The sequence below is a fragment of the Corvus cornix genome, chromosome 4 (assembly GCF_000738735.6).
Source record: "Corvus cornix cornix isolate S_Up_H32 chromosome 4, ASM73873v5, whole genome shotgun sequence".
Taxonomy (NCBI): domain Eukaryota; kingdom Metazoa; phylum Chordata; class Aves; order Passeriformes; family Corvidae; genus Corvus; species Corvus cornix.
The window spans coordinates 6,242,740-6,266,968 of record NC_046334.1 but is presented as its reverse complement, the minus strand read 5'-3'; the positions used below and the strand labels follow the sequence as shown (position 1 = coordinate 6,266,968).

General features: G+C 38.1%; 1 protein-coding gene across 4 annotated transcripts in view; it reads right to left on the bottom strand.

The window, feature by feature from the left end:
* Positions 1-1,375: 1,375 nt before the first annotated feature.
* INTU (inturned planar cell polarity protein) overlaps positions 1,376-24,229 on the bottom strand; it is a 39,400-nt gene continuing 16,546 nt past the window's right edge. For 2 of the 4 annotated variants that reach the window (XM_039551057.1, XM_039551056.1), the window contains exons 3-16: positions 23,133-23,218; positions 17,692-17,895; positions 13,870-13,988; positions 13,483-13,572; positions 13,010-13,087; positions 12,028-12,217; positions 9,617-9,670; positions 8,428-8,490; positions 7,199-7,420; positions 6,401-6,823; positions 5,802-5,899; positions 5,016-5,205; positions 3,114-3,268; positions 1,376-2,260 (exon numbers count right to left, since the gene is read on the bottom strand). In XM_039551057.1, the coding sequence (XP_039406991.1) occupies positions 2,149-2,260; positions 3,114-3,268; positions 5,016-5,205; positions 5,802-5,899; positions 6,401-6,823; positions 7,199-7,420; positions 8,428-8,490; positions 9,617-9,670; positions 12,028-12,217; positions 13,010-13,087; positions 13,483-13,572; positions 13,870-13,988; positions 17,692-17,895; positions 23,133-23,218 (2,084 nt within the window). In that variant the 3' untranslated portion in view covers positions 1,376-2,148. Of the gene's footprint in view, positions 2,261-3,113; positions 3,280-5,015; positions 5,206-5,801; positions 5,900-6,400; positions 6,824-7,198; positions 7,421-8,427; positions 8,491-9,616; positions 9,671-12,027; positions 12,218-13,009; positions 13,088-13,482; positions 13,573-13,869; positions 13,989-17,691; positions 17,896-23,132; positions 23,219-24,229 lie in introns of those variants that run through there. The other 2 variants (XM_039551059.1, XM_039551060.1) reach the window with 2 other exon arrangements.

Here is a 24,229-nt window from a genome sequence, read left to right as displayed (position 1 = left end):
ATATACCACCCCTAATTACCAAGCATGCTGAGGGAAAGAACTGCACAGCTCTTGACCAGATCTAGTTTGTTTATCAAAACTAATATGCAGATTATTTTTACCTGTTTTCCTTTGTCCTCTTTGGACACAAAAATGTATTTGCATTTGTCCTTAAAAGAAACCTTTAGAGCTTGTGTTGAGAAGTACTGTGTAACACTTGCCAGACCACCAATGCCAAAAACTCTGCAGAGAAAGAAATGGAACTTTAAAAATAACTAGAGATTTTAAAATTTCCAAAGCTTATACTAAACCAAGAATATTGTACAATATCTCTTCTATTTGGTATGAGCTGCAACAAAGGCCTAAAATCTTTCTTTTCAGGACCTTTCTTTTTCAAGCACTTGTTTTTGGAAATCCAGATTGATCTTGAAATTTACCAACAGCGTATGAATTTGGTGTTAGCTCTAGAAAAATCTCAAACTACGAGTGAAACATCAGTAACATGAGAAATAGCTCAGATTTTTAACTTCCTTACTTCATCCATTTCTAGGACCAGGGATACCTATGGAAACTGCAAGAGAGCAGAGTAGTTCCAGGACTGTGCAGACATGGCTCTCCTGAAGCAGCCTCCCTAAGCATTTTGGCTGCCAGAGAGGGTGCTCCCACTCCATATTAGAGCAATGCCAGATGGCTTATACAGGTATTACAAACTTGGTGGCACTTTAAAAATTACAGTATTCTTCTAAATGAAAGAAAGGGTTCTCCTGGACACCAAGATAAACAGCTACAAGCGCTGCAGCAAAGACTGCTTGCTTTCCTCCACGTTCCTTCTTCCATCTACCAGGAAATCCAATAGCCAAACCTCACATATTTTAGACTTTTAAGAGGTGTAACAGGGTAACTCTCGCATCATCACTTGATTTATACAGGGGGAACACAGCTAACACATTACTGATGTGGTTTGTACGCCTCAGACTGAACTACTATTGCTCATCTGCTAGGAACCATAAATCCTGGAGAAAGCTGATTAGCTAAGTCTTCAATCATATGCTTGCACTTCAGGCCTCAGACTTCTGCTGCTTGGAACTAAAGCAACTGCTGAGTGATCAAGACAAGCTGTGAATCACTCTGTGAGCACTGCAAGCCTTTGATTGACTGTTTTAGAGGCACCCCAAACAGTGTCATCTACTAGTGAAAACAAGATCTAAAGATTTGGTCATGAGAAGCCATGAAATTGAATTTGCTTTCCCAAATACTTAAACCTTTTGATCCCATTGTTTAAAATGCAAGTCTAGTATGCATTTTAGGAAAAGCACTCATGACAAGCAAGTAGAATAAAATAATAAAACAAAAGAGAAAATGCATTAAGTAAAAAAAGAATACAAAGTTAATGCTCTACTATTCTTTAACAAATATAGATTTTTATTATGAAATTACGAATATAAAATATGCCAAGTCCATGCATAAGTCTTAAAACCACCCTGCCCTCCCCCATCCTTCTTTGTGTCTTCAAAATTGCATTTTAACAAATAAAAGTATTATTTATAGTTAAAACTCATGGAGTCAAGTAAACATCAGCCACACTATAGTCCTCGAGTGTGCAGGAGAGCAAAAATGATAAGCCATTAGTTTTGTGAGGCTAAGTGCCAGGAATTGTCGAAAAGGTTTCTCTCTGCTTTATTAACACAATGCTACTGAAAACATTCAGTATTTTTCAGGCCCTCAGAGGTGCAATATTTTAACTAATTGGAAAACTTTTTTCTTCCTCCATCCAATTTCCATGTTCAGAGAGTACTCTGAGGATCAGCTTACCATTTTATGTTGCATATTGTACACTGAACAGCAGTGAATGCACAAATTATGTGGTGTTTTCATATAATAAAGTTATGACCAGGATAAGAAACAGTGATAGCATATAAAAATAAGAACTTTGGTTCTCTGAAATATTTTTAAGTATTCAACTGATGAGCTCATTAGAATCACCACTGAAGTTTTAAATTTCATTTTAAACTTTTAAACACTGAGCCATACCACAAGGTATTTGATTTTTTTAAAGCTTTTCAAAGATACCCCATGGTGGCACCCAAAGGGAGTTCATTTCCCTTTATATGGGATGCTCTAAAGAATTAACACCCCCATGCAGGATGCCTGAGTGTGCAGGAAGCTCATCTATGTAGCTAAGCCGAAGGACAGTTTAAAGGCCAGTTCCACAGCAGCTTCTGTCACGGAGTCATGGAAACAGACATAACACTCCTGAGGTTTGGGGTGGAGAATGAGTCTCCTGGGGAGAAAAAAAGAAAGAACAAAAAGAAGGTAACCATCACAGGTGTTATTTTTTTCTCCTCAAATGGTAGATTCTAGTTGTACTGTGAGGTTTCAGTAGGGAGTTAAAACAAGCTGCTGTGTAAGACACTTGGCAAATTTCGATGTCTGTCCTGTGTTACTTTACCTCTTTCAATACGTTGGATTTTTAAATCAAGCTATTCTCTACTCAGTTTTTTTCAGGCTGTGTAGAGAAAAAAATCTCCCGGTTTTCAGCATCTTCTGTGGTACTGGTCTGTCTGGTCTACAAGGTGAAATCAAGGTCCTTGGGAGCAAGCCCCAGGATTCATGTATTTACTGATTTTTAAACTTAATAACATCTGGGTAGTTACATTCCCACATATTAATCCAATGAGCTCTTCTAGGGAAAGAGCTAAAATAGAAAAGCTGTTAATACCTGTGCATAACCTTGTGTAGCATTATAATTATTTTTCAAAAGATACCAACAGTAGCGTAAACATTTTTTAATATTTTAATTAAATATTTTAATTTTTCCCACACAAACTGCAACTATGTACATTCAGGGTGGGAAACAATTTTTTTTCTTTTTTCTCTTTAAACATCTTCCTTCCCAAAGGAAAAGCCTCTCCAGTAATTATAACTGTTCACCTCACTTGTTTGTATCACTGACTCAGCAATTGTTAAAGGTGGAAATTCACACCAATGCAACTTCCCAGTCCCCTTAAATTAAAGCTACCTCAGTCACTCAGCTCAAGTATTCCTGTGATGTGCTACAGTTAAATTTATCTTTAAAGAACACAGTGGCACAGTCAAAATGAAAAACTGGAGGTGAAATTTTTCTATAAACTTACCCCACAACCCAGTAGTTCATTGTTGGTGGTGGTTTCTTCTGGTCAGTCCAGTTTTCAGGAGAGCACTCAAATAGAAGTCCATGTTCTCTTACCAGATCTGGGTCCTCAGCTGCCTTACTCAATTCTGAAATCCCACTGCCTGCCTTTTTCTTTTTCTGTAAAATGACTGGTGAAATGTTAGTAGAGAATGAAACATTCTGACATAAACACGAGCAAAGATAACCATGTGATTTCTTCAGGACTCTCTGATGGATGATACTGCTGTCAAAAAGCCAGGCTTAGAACAACTAACTTGCTCTCATGATTCTTTTCTCCACAGTTTTTTTACTTTGGCATCAAAAGGCTTTTCCATTGTTACACAAGCTGGAATTAGACACATGCTCCCTTTTTTGACTTTTTTTCCCTTCTAGTTAAACACTGTTTTTCTAAAAAGACATCTGAGATACTACAGGTCTTTAAAAAAGTGTGTTTCAACAGCTAAAGCTCTCACCTTTCCTCCTCTGTGTGCCTCCCTAATTAAGAACTGTGATAGTAAGAGTCTATTGAATAAACTTGGCCAGGCAGGAATTTCTTTTTGTAAATGAACAGCTGAAGCACTTTGCTCAGAGCATTTTCTGACTCTTAACCAGTACAAGGACATAAGAGCACAGAAAATAAAGACATTTTTGTGTTTTCTCGAGCTTTTAGAGCTCTGTTTTGTACAGAGCTTTTGAATAAACCTTGCAAAAGTTCCAGCTCATCTGTGGATCTGCCAGGGAAACTCCTGCTACAATCAGTTGGTTCGAAGATGAAAGAAAAGGTTTTCTTAGGAAACAACTCAAGGAACTTCTGTCTGCCATATGCAGAAGCAGAAACCACATCGTTCAATCTGCCTACAATATTGAAGGTGTGGGGGCTGAAGATCTGGAAAAGATGGTCAAAACATTGTATTTTGGGGTTTAAAACTACAGAGCTTACTTTTGCTCAATTTAAGATTTATTCGAGATTCCTGTACATGTTTAGAAGTTTAACTGTGAATTTTCAGTTGTCAGAAAGTGAGGCTAAATTAATTATTCATCAGTTTACAGTAACTTTGCATTACTGGTGCAGTTCTCTGAATCCTAAACCATAACAGTATTTACCAGATGACAAAGAATATGCAATATAATAGTACATTTCTGTATTTGATTTTTTTGTCATGCACTATGAACAAGGCAATTTTCTGGTTATTCTTTTACATTCTCCTTGTGCCATAATACAGCCTGCCAATTTCAGCATTAATTGCTGGAGCCAATATGCAAAAGACTACCCCAAATTTCACTGAAAGAGACGTGTTCATCAGTTATTTCTGATTCTCAGAGCAGAATGAACTCAGTTTTATGGCTTCAGCTATAAAGTGTCTATTTAATGGCTGTAGCCAAAGGCAATTGACGGTAAGAAATACTCATTTATTCTCTCTGCTTGCTTTTGGGTTTCTGCATCTCCCAAAAGAAATGCCCAAAATACATGGCTCATTGCCAAAGCCCTACTCAGTCAAACCCCAGTGTCATGTGACCAATCCACCAAATCAACACATATTTTTAACACTTAAAAATTCCTAGATTTACGAGGCACATGGGTCTAGCCAGAAATGTCTTCTTCAGTAACATCAAAGAAACATTGAGAAAAATTATATATATTGTTATTTGCAAACTTGCCTTCATTCAACTTGTACTGTTATTTCCCCTTTTCTCACTTAACTCACTTGAATTGTCACTTTAGGATCTAAAAAATACAGCTGACAGACGGTATTCCACTTTGGTTTAGAGTCTGCAGACATGCAAATACAGCTGCTCATGAACCACTGAAATAATGAAGTGAAAACAACCTTGAAATACTGAGTTGAGAATGTGATTGGACAAAGAGAAATCCAAGTTTCCCTACCTCTTTCTTCATGGACTGCTGGAAAATGGAACGAATTGAAAGGCAGCACTGGTAGAAATTCTCAATTAACTGGGGGTGGATGGAGCCACCGAGATGTGCTACTTCTTTGTGAGTTGGAGTAATAAAGATTCCTTGCATCGTCTCCAAAGACAGATAGTGGAAGAGGGTATTCTCAGGACCAGATGTCAACCTTAAAAATATTGGGGAATTCATTTAATTAAAAAATATAAAATAATTTACAACTTCTGTTTCTTAAGACAGAATTGTTTTTCTAGCTACAGTAGAGTACAAAATGGATGCAGGCATTCAAAAGGTTCCTACCTCTACACCAAGGAAATCCTGCTAATTTTGACTGTCAATTTAAAAAACCAACAAATTAAAAACTGTGGTACACTTGTGTTCTCAAAAGATGTCTCCAAAAAAGAAAAAGGAAAGAGAAATAAAAGCTTTGTTCATTGTACACCTACCTAAAGGCAATACGGAGGCACAAGGTTTGGATATGTGTGGTCCAGAAACTTCTGTTTGAAATTCCAAGGTCACACAGATGTGGGATGTGTGCACAATACTGACAAATTATTCAGAAACATTTGTCTTTCATCGTATTATTTCAAATTTTAATGTTTAATTAAGCTCTCAGTTTAACAGATTCACTTCTGATAATCCTTGCATAACAAAGCTTTGGTTGGAATAAAATAATGTGGGGACTTCTGTGATCTGTGTATATTAAAAAAAAAAATCCAAGCATGGCCTAAAAAATGAAATATTTAATAAAAAATAATTTCTTACTTGATAGAATTAAGAAATTCTGTATCTTTCTCGGAAGGGTTCTTTTTAAGGTTTCCTGAATGCAATGGGTTTGGCAGGGTGTGTTTTCTCCTAGTGGCCTGAAAAACAAGCAGATAGATGAACTAACAGAGAACACACAGCTAAAGAAAGAACAAAATCAAACCAACAGAAAGAAGATGACAATGTAGCATTTTTAATAAGGCCCAAACAGTTACATCAGTTTATATAAATGTATTTTACAGCCTATTTTAGACTAAACTTGGTTAGAAGCAGTTGTACAACTGTACAGCAATTAGTTTTCATCGGTTATTTTGGAGATATTCTCCAATTATAGCTACTTTTTTTTTTTAACACAGCTGTGCCCACTTCAGTCATGTGAAATCCCCAAATATTTACAAGCAATGATAAAATAAAAAAGTGTGATGGTTTTGAGGCTGACTCAGAGCTTCCCAAGGCAACAGAAGTATTTTCTACTGAGTTCAAGGACTGTATTCTTTTATAGTGTGCTTTTTATAAAAGTTACCTTGAGTTTGAACAAACTGCCCTCTCCCCTAAGCCCCCCAGAACTTTATCAATTCTCTCTGCCTCTGTTCTCTGACCTGCTCCACCACAGGCTGTGGATTGGTGCTTTCCTCTTCCACGGGCCCTTCGCTGCCCTGCTCGGCCCCTCCGCTGCTCCTCGTGGGGCTCTGCTTCCGTGTGCTGAGGGAGGAGTCCCCGAAGAGGCTCCTTCTGCTCCCCGGAGTGCTCGCTGCTTTGCAGGAATTCTGCAGCTTGCTTAGGATGGGTGAGGTGCTCAAGCTGTCTAGCCTGTCCCGTGCTGCAGGAAGGAACCAGTCAGCACAGGCTAAAGGTGGAATGGAGGGAGAATCCAGCCTCTCCTCTATGCTGGCGTCTATTCCTTCCAGCTGCAGTATGGTTGCCTTGACCTGATCTACGTAGATACAGTCTGGCCCTGGATGCCCAATAGCTTTGGATGCACAGCCCCCTGCCTCCAGCAGGACACACAGCACGAAGTGTCTCTGTAAATACAGACAAGATTGCTTACAAACTCATCAGCTGTTTGCTTTAAAGAAAGTCCACATTTAAAAGAACAGAACCAGACATTTCTGACATGAGTTGTCTGAAAATGTGAGATCATGAAGGTAGAAACATTTTCAACTGAAGTGAAAAGGCATAAAAATAATGAGAATTTATATTAAACTTTGCAAGCTTTGCAGATGTATAAATAATGCTACTCTCTGGGAAGTTCTATCCCACAAGACAGCTACAATTTGAGTATTTTGCAAAATTACCCAGTGCAAGACATGGAAAGTGTTGATCTTGGTGAACAGCAGACAACTCACAACAGCAAAAGAGAGCCTCAGAGAACAGGCATGCTGCAGCTGTTAACTTACCAAACCAACTATCAGTAAGAAATATCTTGCTTCAGGTTCCCTGTATCCTGTCAAACTTGACTCTTCACATGGCTGGAGGTGATGCTGTGGGAACACTTCCCGCCAAATCACCAACTGCCCAATCCTCTGCTCCGCTGCCAGGGGTAACAGACAGTAATGCCGGCAGTAGAAACCCACATCAACAAGGTCTTCCTTTGGCAAGTGATTACCAATCAAGTAACCCTTTAATTAAACACAGAAGAGGGAGCGTGTTCAGTGAGAAATACACCACCACCATGTGGCACTTCAGAGTACTTTTCATACAGAGATATCCCTGCTCCACGTGCATTGAGATCCTAAAGTTTCTGGCCACAGACTTTCCTTTTGGTGTACAGTTGTACAACAGACAACACCGAGATTTTGCACTACATCTAAATAATCAAAACACTAAACAAAAAAACCATCAGCATATATGCAAGTTACCAAAGGCAAGCTGGGCCTTCCCAGCCTGCAAAACTGCTACAGTGTTAAGGTGCTTGAATTCTCATTTAATTCCCTCTCCAAAAATAGTGTGCTTTTACTGGAATTAATAAAATTTCCAAAGAAGATCCACAGAATAACAGTGGTGCCAGCACTAAGGGCTTCACAGCTGAAGTGCTGTCATGGTAGATACTGTGCAGTTCCACTTCTCTCATAACACTCCCAGCACAAAGAACAATTGCCTGATAAAATCCTTAAAATGCAAGTTTTCTTACAGCAAAGGCTGTTACCTTCCTCTTTATACTGTTGATTGCACTGTCTATATTTACCAAAGATAAATAAAGTTATGAATGAGGCCAAAGTGAAAAAAAGCTGTCAATACAATTTCTCAAGTCTTGGATTTAAAGACAGATTAAAAATAGAGAACCTGCTGTAAAAAAATGGGAATGAACAAAAGAGTTCCTATTAGAATATCCTACAGTGTCAGTTAAACTGACTCTTATTGCTTTCTTATTACTGTCTTTCCAATCCTTGGATTGTACACCAAGAAATTCCAGTTTTAAAGAAGTATTTTTGTTCTTACTGTTCATACAGTACATATTTCCCAACACTGATTTTTTTCTGTTATGGTGTTTGAGTTTTAGGGCTGTTACTAGAAATACATGCTTAAACCAGTCATATGTTCATTTCAGATTTGTGAGATTCTGAAAGACTAAATTAGATTTCTAGATGCATTTTCCTAATCTTTAGGCCTTAATCATTAATACTACCTTGTAAAAGAGACAAGAGCCCAGAATCACATACAATCTTCTCATGTCATAATAATCTTCAGACTGTTGGAGGGAAAAAAAAGCACTGTATAATTTTTAATTCAGCATTTTTATTTTATTTACCAATTGCAAGTGAACTAATTCTGCTCAATTGTAATCAATGTATTATTTAACACTTTCATATTTCACCACCTCTTATTACCAGTGCAGCAGTTAATACCGAGCAGTTAAGGGAAATACCAAGTTTTTAGCCTTCATCATTGAATTTCGTGTCATTACAATTTTCTCTAAAAATTTCAGCTCAAAATAACTAGTTTCCTATTTAATTATTCTGTGTTCATAAACTATTTTTGTTAGGATATGTTCATTCTCACAGTTAATAGCAAACTAGCTTTTAGCATAACTACTGACACCAGGGGCCCTCCTAGAGTAAAACTTAAAGCATTTTTTTCTAGTCTTTGACATTTTACCCAAAAGATACCCATTCATTCATTCATCTTTTAATGCTCAGTGCTCTCCCATTAGTAGCACTATTTTTATATGGATATACTGTATTTTAAGTAGGTGGAATCAATTTCTGTACAATTAACTGTAACTTATAAACACTGAGTTCTGTAAATAATCATCCAGGTTGTTTAGTGCAGGGATTCTTTGGAATAGAAGTTTAAAGTAACTGTTGTGGAATGTGAGCTCAGGAGAGCTCTTTCATTACAAAGTAAAGCTGAATGGTCAGTCTGGTTACACCTTGCACAGCCACCAGTTACTTAAGCAAATTACTATTACCTCCTTTAACAGTAGTAAAAATAAGTAGAATTTGTAATTGCTTTCTGTAAACTGGAAAATTAAATTCTGATTCATAGATGTTTCCAAGTTTACTCACAATTGCTTGAGAAAGAGACAGTTATTTACAGAAAGATGAAATGTAACAACAATCACGTCTGTTGAAATTAGCGTTTTTGTAGACATCATCCCATGGACTTCAATTATATTAAATAATGGACTTTCAGTGACTAATCCTATAGGATTATAATATGTTAAAATATTAAGCATGGAGAGAAATTCAGGATAAACTGCTTTGACTCCCACTTGATTAAAAGAAGTTGATGGATTTTGAAAATAGTGTTTGTTTAAACCACTGAATATGACAACAAGGAGATACCTGCAATACAAACAAAAATAAAATGTTTACCAGCTCTGCAAAGTCAGCTGCTTCCAGATCACTCAATGCTGTGTCAATTTCCATCTGAAACATTCAAAACCCACTTTTTAATAGAGATTTCCAACACAATAATTTCCAATAATAGCACAGCTTGCTCTGTCTTGCTCGTCTCAGACTGGGTTTCACAAGTACAAAGCGAGTGGATAAACATCTGCACCTCTTTTTTATTAGTAACATCCAATATCAAGAACACCTGGAGATACCAGACTGAAGAAAAATCCTTCCTAATTGCTGTCAATTCCCCTGTTCTTTGGAACTGTACAATTTCTCTGCTTGTGTGCCTGCTGACCCCAGTGTTTGGTACAAAGGAGATATCACTCTTACTTTCAGTGTGCTTTAAAACACGAGGTCTAGAAACAAACATGGCTCACTACTGCATCCAACTGAGTTATCAGAAAGATCTTTTATCCAATGGGTTTAAGTTTTTTGTCCCTATGGAAGTTGCCAAAACTCTCTCACACGTTATTTTTGTTCTCCTGAAACTGCTTTAAGCTTCCTTATTTCTCTAACTGCAAGAGCTGTTGGTTAAATCAAGTTTTACTAAGAGTATTTTCCTTAGTCCTAGGCACTGAAACTCATGACATAAATGTGCTGCTTAATGAAAAGAACCTAAATCCCGTAATTACAAACTTCTTGGGCTGTGCTAACAGGCTGCCTCTAATTGAAATACAGCCAGTTTTCAAACAGAGAAATGTCAGCAAGCCTGTTGGCACTCAACAACTAACCAGCCTCTCAGCTTTTCCTCGGTCAAAATTTAAATGGCTTTCTGCCTGAAGAACTGACATTTTTAGTTTTATAGTCCTTACAGAATATAAAGATCTTCACCAAAACGCTAACTGAAAATGTCTTCTGCAACAGCAACAGTTCTCTGGCAAATGTGAATGATCTCAAAGAACTCTGGAAAGTGATGTCTGTGTTGTAAGTATCAGCAATGCTGTTTTCAAAATCCCTTTAACACTTACTATTTTATAAGAAAAAAGCAGTCTGCAAGCTAAACTGGAGACCAAAGTGCAACAGAGTCTCTACAGAAACTTGAGAGACAAAAAAAAGCATGGAAAAAACCCCAACAACAAATAGTAAAAAAACTACAGGGCAAGGTGGAAAGAACTAAATAATTGTCAGTCTGTGACTAAAGATAAAGGAGAAGACAAGTCTCCTTTAGAGGAGAAGAGGGAGAAGGCCACACTAGCAAAGAGAAATCTGTTTATAACTTGTAACATCCCTGACAACTCTTACTGAATCATGGCAAACCTGAAATCATTCTGCAAACCCTGTCAATAGTAAATTGAGAGACTTTAACCCTTCATCCCTTTCCCCCCAAACACTCCCATGAAAATTATACACTGAGGTCTTACTAAACATAAAAATCAGAAATGCAGGAAAGTCCTAGTTAATGCTATCTTCAAATAAAGACCTATAAATTACAGAATTATGCCACTGCAGAAGAAAGGTAATTTTGAACATCCAAACTTGGGCCTTTCCCAGAGCCATTCTGAGAAGCAATTCTAATTTTCCATCAGGCAGCCTCGAAGTTCAGTGAGTACAAGGTTCTTTCCTTTTGTTGTTGTTGCTGATGAAATAAGTTTGGATAATGGAGTTTATGGTCAGCTCAGATTAGAATAATATTCTAATAATTACAATTAGCCTTAACTATGTTATCTACAAACTTACAAATATTTTGGGTCTCTCCATGAAAGAAAACTCTGAATTTAAAATTTCCCAGCTGTTTTATTTGCAATAAATCACAGTAGATACTCATTAAAAAAACAAACTCTACCATGACAAAAATAACATATATTAAACTGGAGTCACAGATATTAAAGTAATGTAAGTGAGGTTTACAACTGGCAGCTATAATGTTATTTACTATGACCTACCAGTTGTCTTACTCCTGCTTAAAGCACAACTTGGTTTCTAACATGGAGGTAACCTGGCCCAGTGAAATGGTGCAGAAAAGCTGTGCCTGTCTGGTGTCAACGAATGACATGTGGGTATTTATTATGATTTTGCAACAGCCATTTAGATCTCTCCTAAATTATGAGCAATACATGGGCTTCTAGAATAATACTTCCTGCCTGCCAAAATACTTCAATGGTCAAAATCAAACATACAGCTACATACCAGGGGCTGCTTTGCATATACTCTTCCTAGATAACTCTGAAAGTCACCAAACTACAAAACTACAAACTACCTTCACAATGGCAATCCTATGGGAATGATAGTGTAGCTCCAAACTTGAATTTTATAGGAAAATGGATGGTCTGGGATGGGCAAAGCACTTGGGTAAATCACACAGTAGCAGCAGAAGACAGCTGCATGGACTTTTTGGCCTCTCCTGCACAGGTTTTCCGGGAGAGATGTGAGAAGGATGTCCTTGCTACCTTGATGTCCTGAGGCAGTGTCAGCCAGCGCAGGCCTGGGAGGCTGTCTAGGAACAGGGCACTGCAGGAATCCTGGTGCTGAGCACTGGGGCTGGCACTGGACTGGAGCCTGGCAGGATGAAGGGCACGCTGGAAGAACAGGTTGAAAAAATGATCCAGGCGAGAAACATTTTCCACCTGGCAAAAAGCACTGGACAAACATGAACTCCAAGTTAGAATAACACCGAGAAATTTGCAGCTTGTTTCTATAACCCTCAGTGCTACACAAGTCTCTTTGCAGCACGATGCTACACTTGGATGTATTTTTAACAGGAAAAAAAACACTAGACTGATACCCAGGCAGTACCTACAAATAAAGAGCAAACTAAACCAGTATGGTTTAGTTCATAGTAGATGTCTTAGAGCAATTTAAGACGAGTGAAACATCAGTCTCATCCTTTCGGAAACTGAGATTTATTCTTTATCTTTCTCTATGGCATACACATATTAACCCTGAATTAAATGCAAGAATATGACTAAATCCACCTGGGCAATTTTATTTAAGTAAAAGTCAGACTGAAAATCTCCTGGGTGATTTCCAAATGAAGAGAAAGACACTCACTCTGCCAAATGGAGTTGAGGAGTCCAGAGTGTTTACTCTGTAAAAAATGTAACACTGATACACACATATGTTTTACAGACACAGAGGATAACACTTGCAGAGTGCTGCTGACATCCACAGTGACTTAGATGATGGGAATGATTTAACCTAATCAAGGACAAAACTTTCTGAAGTAACAAAGACTGCTTAAACAGTGTCTTACTACTGTTAAGACTGAAACCAAAAAGCAAAAAGAACGGAATTCTGTTTTTTATACAACTGTAAAGGAAGATGCAAAGAAAATCCCTGGAAACATTAAAATTAATTCTACTATTTGTCTTTTTCAGTGAGCACCAATGAAATATGAGTGACTGAAAAGAAAATATTTTTGAAAGAACTCACCTGTCCAAAGAACTGTACATGAATGTCAAGGTCCTGACAACATCTTCAATCATGTTCCTCAGCTGAGAAAGTGGCACACTAACAAAAATTATAACATACAGCTATGGTTACAACATCTTTACCATGAATAAGCAGTCCTCCTAGAACGTGTAAAATATGTAATATTAGTGATGTTATTCAGCAGTCTCTGCAAAGTATTTGAGTTTACCAAATCCTAGAATATCACTCTTTTCTAACTTACATATATATCTGGGATTTTATTCTCTTCAGAGGAAATGAAAAAGAAACTGCAACAATGGATATATAAAAGATGTGAATAAAGTCAATCAAAATAGTGGAATCACAGGTATAAAAACTAGTTACAGTAAAAAGAGTATGCTTTAAGCCCTCCCTTTCTTGCCTTTTTTGTTAGAAAAGTACGATTTGAGGACACAAAATTTAAAGGAAAACAAAACCTTTCATTTGAAACTCACTTTTCTTCAGGAAGGCCAATTACGAGCAACTTGTCAGATTCTTTCCAGTAAACAACTTGAACCAGTTTGTCACATAAGAAAAGGGAGGAACTAGAAAAATGAAACCAGAAGTATTTCTGTTAACACGATGAAGTTATAAAGGAGTTGAAAACCATTTCACTGAACTAAAAATCCTAGTCACTGCTACCCACTACAAAGAAATTCCCCCAAATCAATGTACATCCAGGCTGAGCAGTCCAACTTCAGGCATGCTGTTGTAGTTGAAGTGTTAACTGCCTTAACAGGTTGAGTTGCTCTGTTTTGTCTAGAACTTGATGCATGACCCATGTTTGCTGTACATCTATGTATAAAGTAATAAAACAGTAATTACATTTCAAATGCTTTTACCTGATAATCTCGGTACCAGTAACACTTTCCAGTATGTCAGACAGTGTGAGAAATATCCCTCTCACACTTTTCAGTTTTTGGGATGCTTCAGATATGGGGTACTGATAAAGAATTTCTTGCTGTGAAGAAAGTTAGCTGTTAGTTAAGCAAACCAAAACCAAAACCCCTCCAAAAAATCCCCACAGAAACCAAGATACTGATCTTTTTTTTGTGGTAACAGTTGGGGTTTTTTTAAACATGAAATCTTTTATCATATCCTTTCATATGATATTGAAACAAGCAGTGTGCTGCATGGGCATACTGGGAAGTTCTAAAATGCACATGAATGTTTCTGACAGTTTTAAATTCTCTATTTTATAGAAAAGCATCACTTATTTAGAATCATCATTACATGGAGAAATGTAAAATGACAAACAGTGCGATCACTGCATTTAGAGCTTTAAGTACACAGTTAATATATCTGCTGCCAAGAGGGAGGAAGAAATCCTTTACTGTGAAGGTGCTGAGGCATTGGCACAGGTTGCTCAGAGAAGTTGTGGATGCCTCATCCCTGGAAGTGTCCATGGCCAGGTTGGATGGGAAGTGGAAGGTGTCCCTGCCCATGGCTGTAGGGTAGGAACTGGATGATCTTTAAGGTCCCTTCCAACCAAACCATTCTGTCATTCTCTGATTCAAGTATTTGTACAGTTCTTTCAATATTCAAATTCTGACTTAAATCATCATCAGACATACAGCTCTTCAAAACTGACATAAGAATATGAAAACTCCAGTCTCTCTGTATAACCCTACCTAGCTGCTTTACATGTATAGCATAAAACATAACTGATGAATATGCTCAAATTTTAAAATACACCATTAAGATTTCTCACAAAACATCCGACCAGCATACTCTTATACAAGCTATCTTGAAACTAAAGCTCCATAGAGATAAATATTTGTGAAGTTGTTTTTCTTTTTCTAACAATGTTTTTAAAATAATTTTTATGCAAGTACTTTCAAAAATTTTGTATTATTTCAGCAACCATAAAAATACAGTAATAAGCAAACATGATTCCACCTCATTTATCGCTTTCTGCCAAATAATGATGGGCCAAAAATAACGCATGTAATATTAAGCATATCCACCACCAAGATTATAGTTAATTATCCCTCTACACAAACAAACGAAACCCAGGCATGATTAACTTCCCTGTGTATGTCACTAAGCACATTAAGCCAGTGCCAACGCCCGTTGGAAAATTTTCCTTCATCAAGACTAAAAGAATGCAAAGTTTCATTACAGAAGGACCTGACAAACTCTTCATTCATACCCAATTTAACTAACTCCATAAATACTCATTAGTGACAAGGATCTTTTTTTCTGGAGTCAATCCCTCAACTGAAGAAACCCTGCTCTTTCTAATTACAGCACTGCAAAGGGCTAGAAAGAGCCTTTTCCCCCCTCCTCACTATGAACTGGGGCCTTTACACAAAATTTGTTTGTGAATTATCTGAACACATTCGCAGGGAAAGAAAAGCCAACTGTAACGAAAGGGCAGAGCTGTTATCATGTATGGATATAGTGATTTAGCAAGGGCCAGGACATGCCACCAGATCAGCTGTCTCCAAAGCAAGCCCAAAGGTCACAGGCCAGTGACAATGGAATTAATAAATGACAAGTAGCTCATTTCTTAAAGTGTAAATCCTCCCTCAACCCAACCCCCCAAACCTGGACAGACTCTTCTAGTAACAGTAGGAAGAACATGAACGTTATTCCTTTTAAGACATGCTATCACCAAAACCAGGTCAAACACAAAGATGTAGTGTTGTACACTGCTACAAATAAGGTATAATTGTAATACCCACCTTAAACTAAAATATAAACCCAGGCAGGATTGACCTTACTCACTGAGAAACTGTTGCCATAGGGACACCCCTCACAGGCATACACACATCCCAAATGATTGCCAATACTACTTCCCTGTATAGCTGAGCAGACAGAGCTTACAAGTCTTAAAGCTCATTAATTCTATTTTAGGTGCCAAAAGCGCACAAGTGGGAGAATTATTTACAAGTTCTAGTTGCCATAGTTTACACAGATGTGATCTGCATACTGTGCCTCCTCTGGATATGGGTAAAGCAGCTTATTAAAGGATCATTTATTTTTATTGTGCAGGATGGCTTTGGTGTACCATAACTTCACTACTCATTTAAAGTACTGTTTAAATAAAATCTGGGACAGTACATCTACAGGATAGAAGTTGCTTGAAGTTCAGAAAATGAAATTAAAGACAAATGCCTTAAAGAAGGCAGCATTCTTTTGTAAGGAAATGTTATAAAGAGCTTGATTATATCAGCAAAGAATCTCTCAACATATTTGGGGCTGCATAACAGCCAAGACTCCTCAGGAAACAATTATTCCATGTTGTGAAGGGACAACAAGGGCATTACAATCCCTCTTTTACCTCTGCTCAATGCTCAGGATTAATCCCGTTTCTTGGGAGAGTGTAAAGAAACAACGGGGCAAGAAAACAGCAGTCAATTTACTGTGAAGTGCAGGAATTGCAATCAGGCATTTACATGTGTCAGAGAGGAGCCAGAGGCCCTGAAATTTTTTTTTTTAATATTTCATAAAGTTTACGTGGTCAAGAAAACACTTGTCTTCAAGTCTACAGCAACTGTCCATAAGTGTTCTATCCATACAACACACCAGTCTTGGCTACTACATATTACGGTATCATGGAATTTTCTAGGGTTCTCCCCAGCCCTGTCTCAAGAAAATAAAATTGAAGTCCACTTTGTGTAGCTGAAACACTTTTTCTCTATTACACATCACCAACAGAACGTAGACTTGTACCAGTTGAAAAACAGTATAAATAAAGGAAAGGTATTGCAATCTAAGGAAAGCAAAATGTTTTCCTTCTGCTCCCCACTCCATCACTGTCCTGTCATCCCAGTCCCTGGGGACTGGAAAAACCTATGCTTTGTTTGACGTCTCCTCACCAGCAATAATATAAGATCACTGGGACACAATGCTAAATTTGAGAATTCACACAAGGGGAGAAGAGTCCTTTTCTAAATGTCTGTTCCTAAGAAGTCCACTTTGTTCACTTGTCATTTCCAGACTGGGCAAGAGGCCAACCTCAGCTCTGCGTCCCTGTGTGAAGAGGAGTATTTGTAGCTATGGCTACATCCTGAACAACATCTACACAAACTTACAGTGGCTTACATGTACACTGGCAAAATTTTCCTGAAGAACACAAAAAGGAAAGAGATGTGAAAGGAAGCTTCACAGGACAAAGGAGAAGTACTTCAGAGCTCTAAAATGCTGCCCAAGCAAGAATCAGCAGCTGCCTGCTAACAGCAGACATGCCAGAGCCCTCTAAGAAAAGACACATTAGCATTTCAAAACAGGAGGAGCCAGACAGATTATGGATGTGGACTGCCAATAGCTCCTGCTGGATGGAATTTTTTGACTAGGCAGATCTCGTAATTCAAATTGGAGAGGCGTGTTGAAAACATCCCGGTGAGCATCCGAGAGACAGCTCGGCACTGGGGCACGAACCTCGGCTGTGCAATCACCACCCTGGCCTGCTCCTCACCTGCTGCTGCTCAGCAGCGCTCAACTGAGCTCAAGTACAATTAAAAGTCTGTCAACAGTGTTCTGTTTCTTCCCCCCTGGAATTCCAGGCCTTATTTCTGCCAAAATGGGTATTTTACGAATGATTCACAACTCCAAACCATTAGCAGGATTTTTTATTTATCCTTTCACATCAAATGTCGTAGCAGCTGCTGTGGCCAGTTGTTACCTTTCAGCTCAGCGTTATTTAGTCAGCCACGTACCTCATCCTTGGACGTCTCAGAGTCCAGTTTCAGCGTGAGGAACATGACAATGTGAGGCACATCCTGCACAGCCTGCTGGAGGTCCAAGCTGTCCTCTCCCCACAGGAGCCGAACCAGATTGTTCATACTTGACTGCGCCTGTTTGCTCCTTTGCTGAGAAGTTCCTTCGGGCTCAAATACTGAGGTTTCAAATGTCAGTTTAACCTATTAAGGTAATTAATTACTGTGAAAACGAGGCTGTACTTACAATTGCATTCCAGTATCAGATGAAACAGATGCAGCTTGAGCCCTTTAAGAGGTCAGGTTTTCTCAGCCTCAGCTTTACTGATGAAGATGTAAGCATATAAAATTCCTGCTGTTTCAAGAAAACCAATTATACATTCAGCATTACATAACCATCTATTACAAAGGACAAAGCCAGCTATTACATGCTCTATGAACCATGCGAGTAAGCATGTGGTTTGCTGTGTTTTCATACTTAATTCTTATGGTTTTGAGAATGGAAAAATACACTTACTGCTCTGGCTTTGTTTGAACACAAACCCCATTACTGTGCCTTTGAAACACACACAGTATTTGACTTCTTTCAAAATGTCAGCAGTTTCCTAAGTACATATCCTGAAGGCTCTTTCTTGAGCATTTCTTTGCCATTTTGAGTGCACTGACACATCTGCACAGGGAAATCCATTTAAATTTACATTGGGCTGCAGAAGTCTGTTAAATTGCCACAGTAGCAACTCTTTCAATCTTCCACCTTCATAAGGGTTTTGTTGCTGTATTTAACAATTTACACGACTACCAAGTAGCATTAAAATTGTTTACATCCCTTACTGTGCTATGTCCTCAGAAGAAAAAAGATCAAAACATAAACAGAACATCCTCTCTTAAATAAAACTACGAAAGTTTAGATGATAAAGCTTATTTTGTCAAAAAATTGTATCATGTTTACTGTCCCTTATTTCCCAAATAAATTAAACCCCAGGAATTTTAGAATAAATGTGCTTTTCCCGACACACAAGCAGCACATAATCCAAACTTGATGCAGAAATATGTTTCAAAATCTGCTTTACAGAACTACTTTTTTAAGCCCTGACTTACAAAAATGATGTTTGTTAGTTGTCTCAGCAGTGACATAAGTGATTTTTTCGTTTTCTGTGAATGAACACATTATCCAAAGTATGAAAGGAGGAGATGTGAGAAACACCTACCTCTTGACTGAGCATAAAGTTGTAATTTCCAAGGAGAAAAAATTCATTTATCTTCTTGGATGAAGATATATTTGGTGTAAGTAGGCATGCTCTTAGTTCCCCCTTCCACATGCTTTTACTCAAGACTGTTTGTCTGCCTTGAAATACCTGTAACACGCCTAATTGACTGGGAAGTTCTGAACATAACACATCACACCAAATCCTGCTTCTTTGCTAAAATCAGTGACAGTTTAGCCTGAGGACTGATGCAAAAAAATCCATTTATATTTTGCCAGTTGTGATAAATTTTGAGAAGGCCAAGCAGAGGTAATTCATACATTTAAAGCCAGATATTTTTTGTTAATTGTCTATGTGTGTACACATACTTCAAGAGAGGGGTGCCAGCAAGAAATAATGATGCTTTAAAACACCCACTGACTGTCAAACTAGCTTGGAGAGAAGTGCCATTGTCAGCTCTTACAGCTACATTTGTGTCACTGGCTGCCACCTTCCCCTTCCACTTTACTCCCTCTCCTAACACTTTCCATTGATTTTCTCCTCTCCTATTTGGGCTGCTATCAGCCTTTTTTCTCTTTTCTCTTCCTGGTACAGCACTGTTCTCCTGTCCTGTACTACCCCTTTCTCTTCTGACAGTAACTCATCCCTCGCCCTCTCCTCATCAGTTCAGTTTTGATTCCTAACACTGCACATGAACAGGGCTCGAGGAGCAGGAACACTAAGAAGCAGCTGCTTTCCAAGACCCAGTAACTTGATAGCTGACAGTTTCATAAGAGTATGTTTTCTTCTCCAGCGTTCTGAGACTCGGTTCTGTTTCTTTGTCACGCCATCTGCATATATTTCCGAACATTTTCCTCATACCCTGTTTAACTTTTTACAGATTTCCTCAAGGCTCAATAGTTATTTCTCTTAATTTCTACTGCATCTTGTCTGTGGACATTTACTCATGACACTTAGGCTACAGTCTCTACACTAATGACACACAGATATCATTCTTGCTGCAGTCTATCTTTTAGTCTCTCCACTTCTTAAAAAAACAAACTCTGTCCTGTCTTAGAGACACAACCATACGATCCTCCAGGGAAGAGCTCAGAACAAACTGGACTGACCAGCACTTTAATTCTATTTCAACCTGGAGTCGTCCATGCTGCCTCCCACACAACTGTAATAGAAAAGGACCAAGAGACTGCATTTCTACATATCCTAAAAAACTGGGTTAGTTTGTTTGTTTGTTTTTTGTGGAGAAGAGATGAATCTCCATCCTGAGCTGATCTGATTAAATATGCACCGGATCTGATTAAATATGACTACTGAAGTCCCCTTTTATAAGTACTGACTGCGAAACCTTCCACAGCTCTGATTTCATTTCTCCTGAAGAAAAACAGTTCAATGCACAACAGAAAACACCAAAGAAAATGACAAGAAGAATGGGAAAAGCATTAGTATTCCATTCTACGTATCATGCACGCATTCTCAATACTTAGAACAGTTCTCCAAAAGAATTGAATCAAATGGCAAGAAGGTGTCAGGAACAGCAAACCCTGAGGGACATGGATTATAATTTTCTGCTTAGGAAACGTAACAGAAGTGGAACATGACAGAGCTCTCCACAGCCATGGAAGGATAAGACATGGACAGTTAACTTTTTCTCATAACACAGGAACATGGGGGTATGACATGCACTTGATTAGATGGCAATTTGAAAACCAATGATAATTAACATAATACAAATCAATTACATAAATCACTGCTCCAGGATGCTGTGGAGGTCAAAAGAATTTTAAGAAACAAAGGAGAACATAGAAACCCTTAACTGATTTTACAGGTCCTTTACTATTAACTGCTGGAAGCTGGAAAGCAATGATTGGACGGTCACTCTGTATTTTATTTGTTTCTCGATACTCTTACACATTTCTCAGTGTCAAAAGAGAAAATGTAGCTGTTAGACTACATGCCCCAGAAAGGCATGATTTCATCTGCAAGAAAGCTGGATGGCTTGGAATATGGATTTTATTGCAGACAGAGCTGGGGGCATTGTCTGCCTTTTAAAGACTGCCTGTTGCTTCCTGTTTTCAGTATCTGTTTGCCATGTGCTTATGGTCTGCACAACTGTAACTCAAAATTTCAGGCTGAAATTTCTGATTCTAAATGTCTGCCTCAGGCTGAATATTTTTAGAAAGTTTTGTGTAAAATGGTTCTGCAACTTCTGAGCATCAGAGCAAAAAAGAGTATATTCTTTTAGCGTATCTTGCCCTTCCTAGTCTGTCTTGTGGTTCTAGGAAACAGCAACTATTTTGATTACAGAAATGTAACGAATAGGACTAATGTAGCATTGGATTTGTATTGCTCAGCAAATGCACTAAACTAGCCCTTACAAGCCTAGATCTAGTTGCCTAAACTGAGGTAAGAAAAACAAAATTCTGGAAATACAGTAATGAGATGTTATGTCACATGGTGCAACTGAGAAAATCTAGGTAGTTAAGTTTTTGAAATTAATTTCAGCAATTTTTAACATGAACCCAGAAGAGTAGGGACTTCACTCATGGAAATAACTCATATGTAAGTAAAAAGGCTTTTTACATGGCATCTTTTTTGATATTTTGCAAGGTAAGGTGAATGAGAACACAGTAACAATTTTGCTTGTACTACAAAATGTCAGACACAACAACCCTCTATTCCCTCAGCAGCATGATTGCAGTGTACTGCATTGCAAAAAACCCCAGAACTCTGTATTTAAATCTCCACTGGTCTATTCCAGCCATCACTCGTCTAGCTTGACTCAAACTGCACAGTAGAAAAGGAATAATTGCACTTTTATGAAAGGATTTGGAAAGCCACCATGACAAACTGTTACACATTTCAAGTAATCGCTGCCCGCTTGACAGATTTACTGACAGTGCAAGCATTAACACAGCATCACAAGGAACTGCTCTCTAAAGGGCTGCACTGCCTTTTAGCAACAAGCAATACCTCTAATCTAGCAAGGATACAATTACACAAACTAGATCATCTCTGCTTTTTTAATCATTCTGTGTTTAATAACAGTTACAGCAACTCCGTATTTGGTCAAAGATGGACAAGAGAAGGTTTTTCTCCCATGGAGCTCTGCCAGTACCTGACCACAACTCCAGTAGCTCAGGCAAACTTCAGACTGTCAAATATCTTGGAAAGCTTCCTGAACTGACATCCCAGTACTCAATCTCACTGCAGCTGCAGATATATTTCCACAGGAACTTGCACTATGTAAGTTGCAAACAGAGCTTTTGTGTTAAAGAAAACAGTAAATTTCCACTTTTTAAAATCTCTGGACTGTAAAAGGGTTCAGTTATTATCATCACCTTATATATTCTACCTGAAGAAAAACTACCAAGAGACACTTTAATTTTTAACCTGCTCCTGCTCATACCTCTAAGTGTCAACTTTTACCTTGTCTTCCTGTCCATGAGGAAGTGGATTTAAGCAGCATAATTCAAAATATTAAATTTTATGCTACTAACATCCTAGGTAAGTAGCACTCTCCTGGTTTAGTTCTGAAATAGCTATCTAATTCTTCATTACTTATTTAATTCCTCATTACAGCTACAAAATTACTATTCAGCTAGAACAAAAGGTATTTGCAGTAGGTTTTGGGGAAAGAAGTATTATTCATCAGGTCAGGTTTTCTGGAATTGTTTCTTTTGGTTATCAGTTTTTATTACTGACTTCTATCAATTTCATCACTGTTGAGTTTTGAAAGATCTTAAAAGTCTTCAATCTAACATCTCTTAGAACCCCAGTAATTAATTATTCTATTTAAATATTAAAGCAGTACCCATTTCACCATTTAAATGCTCTTAAATATTTTTAATAACACTACTTGTTAATTCAGGCTTCTTTTTACTCTCTTGTGGTTTGTGAGTCTTGTTGATAATGATGAAGACATAATTATTCTATTTAAGTATTTTCAGAGCAATTATTACCATTTTAAATGCAGTAATTGGCAGAACAAAATCCATTACTGTTTTGCTGACATGTTTATTTTTAAGCTAGATATCAGCACCTACCTATTTTCATGTAACTTACCAGAATTAAACTCTGAAATTTCTACTCTGACTGAAGTCAAGCAATGCATTCAAAAGGTAACAGAGGAAGTTTTAAGAAAAAGGCCACCTAAATTTTGTTTCCTCAGGAAAAAAAGGCTAGAAGCAGTACTCACTTTTACAGAGGATTTTTGGAATAAATGTTCAACTACTGTACCTGCATAGGACCTGGAATGCAAGACAAAACCCTCTCGATGTTTTCAGAATTCACATCGACATCATTTATGGCAACAAGAACATCTCCTGGAGGTGGAACAGACAAGGAATGAGAAAGGCAGTTGCTATTGCACCACAATACAGAGAGAAAAAGAGTCTTAGTTTTAAAAATTAGTATGCCTCTCAAGCTGTCATAAATGTCTATTTGTTACATTTAAACAGACATTTGCTACATGCAACATTTACCACATTTAGTCTGTTACCTCAGTGCTCTTAAGGCCTTATGGCCACACTCATATCATTTGACAAAAATCATAGAAATACAGAATGGTTTGGGTTGGAAGGAACCCTGAAGATCATCTAGTTCCACCCCCTGCCATGGGCAGAGACACCTTCCACTAGACCAAGTTGCTCCAAATCCCATCCAACCTGGCCTTGAGCACTTCCAAGGACAGGGCATCCACAGCTTCTCTGGGCAATCCTTTCCAGTGTCCCACCATCCTCACAGTCAAAAATTTCTTTCTCATATCCACTCTAAATCTACTGTCAGTTTAAAGACTTTCCCCCTTACCATGTCAATATATGTCCTTGTAAAAAGTGTCTCCCCATCTTTCCTGTAAGCTCCCTTCAGGCACTCAAAGGCCACAGTTAGGTCACCACAAAGCTTCTCTTCTCAAGGCTGAAAAGCCCCAATTCTCTCAGCCTTTCCTCATGAGAGACGTGCTCCATCCCTCTGATCATCTTGGTGGCTCTGCTGTACAATAACTCTCTAAGCCTCTCCCCTCCATCCAGGCTTCTATCACTCTTGTTACTTGACCAGAAAACACAACAGATTTCACAACTCAGTCCTTTCTTTTCCATTCCTTGCCCCTGCTGTGGCTCCTCCTCTCCATATTTTTATCTGCCAGTTTTTCCTGCCCAATGGCATCTTGTGCTCTGTACATCTGACACCCTTACAATCACTGGAAATGGGGAAAAAATACCCCTTACGGTCCCAAAGAAAATGTCATTAACTACAAGTGGAAAAGGTTTGAAAAATTAAAGGCACCACTTACAAAAGAAAACAGAACCAAATTAGAGCTTACAAATTTGAAATCC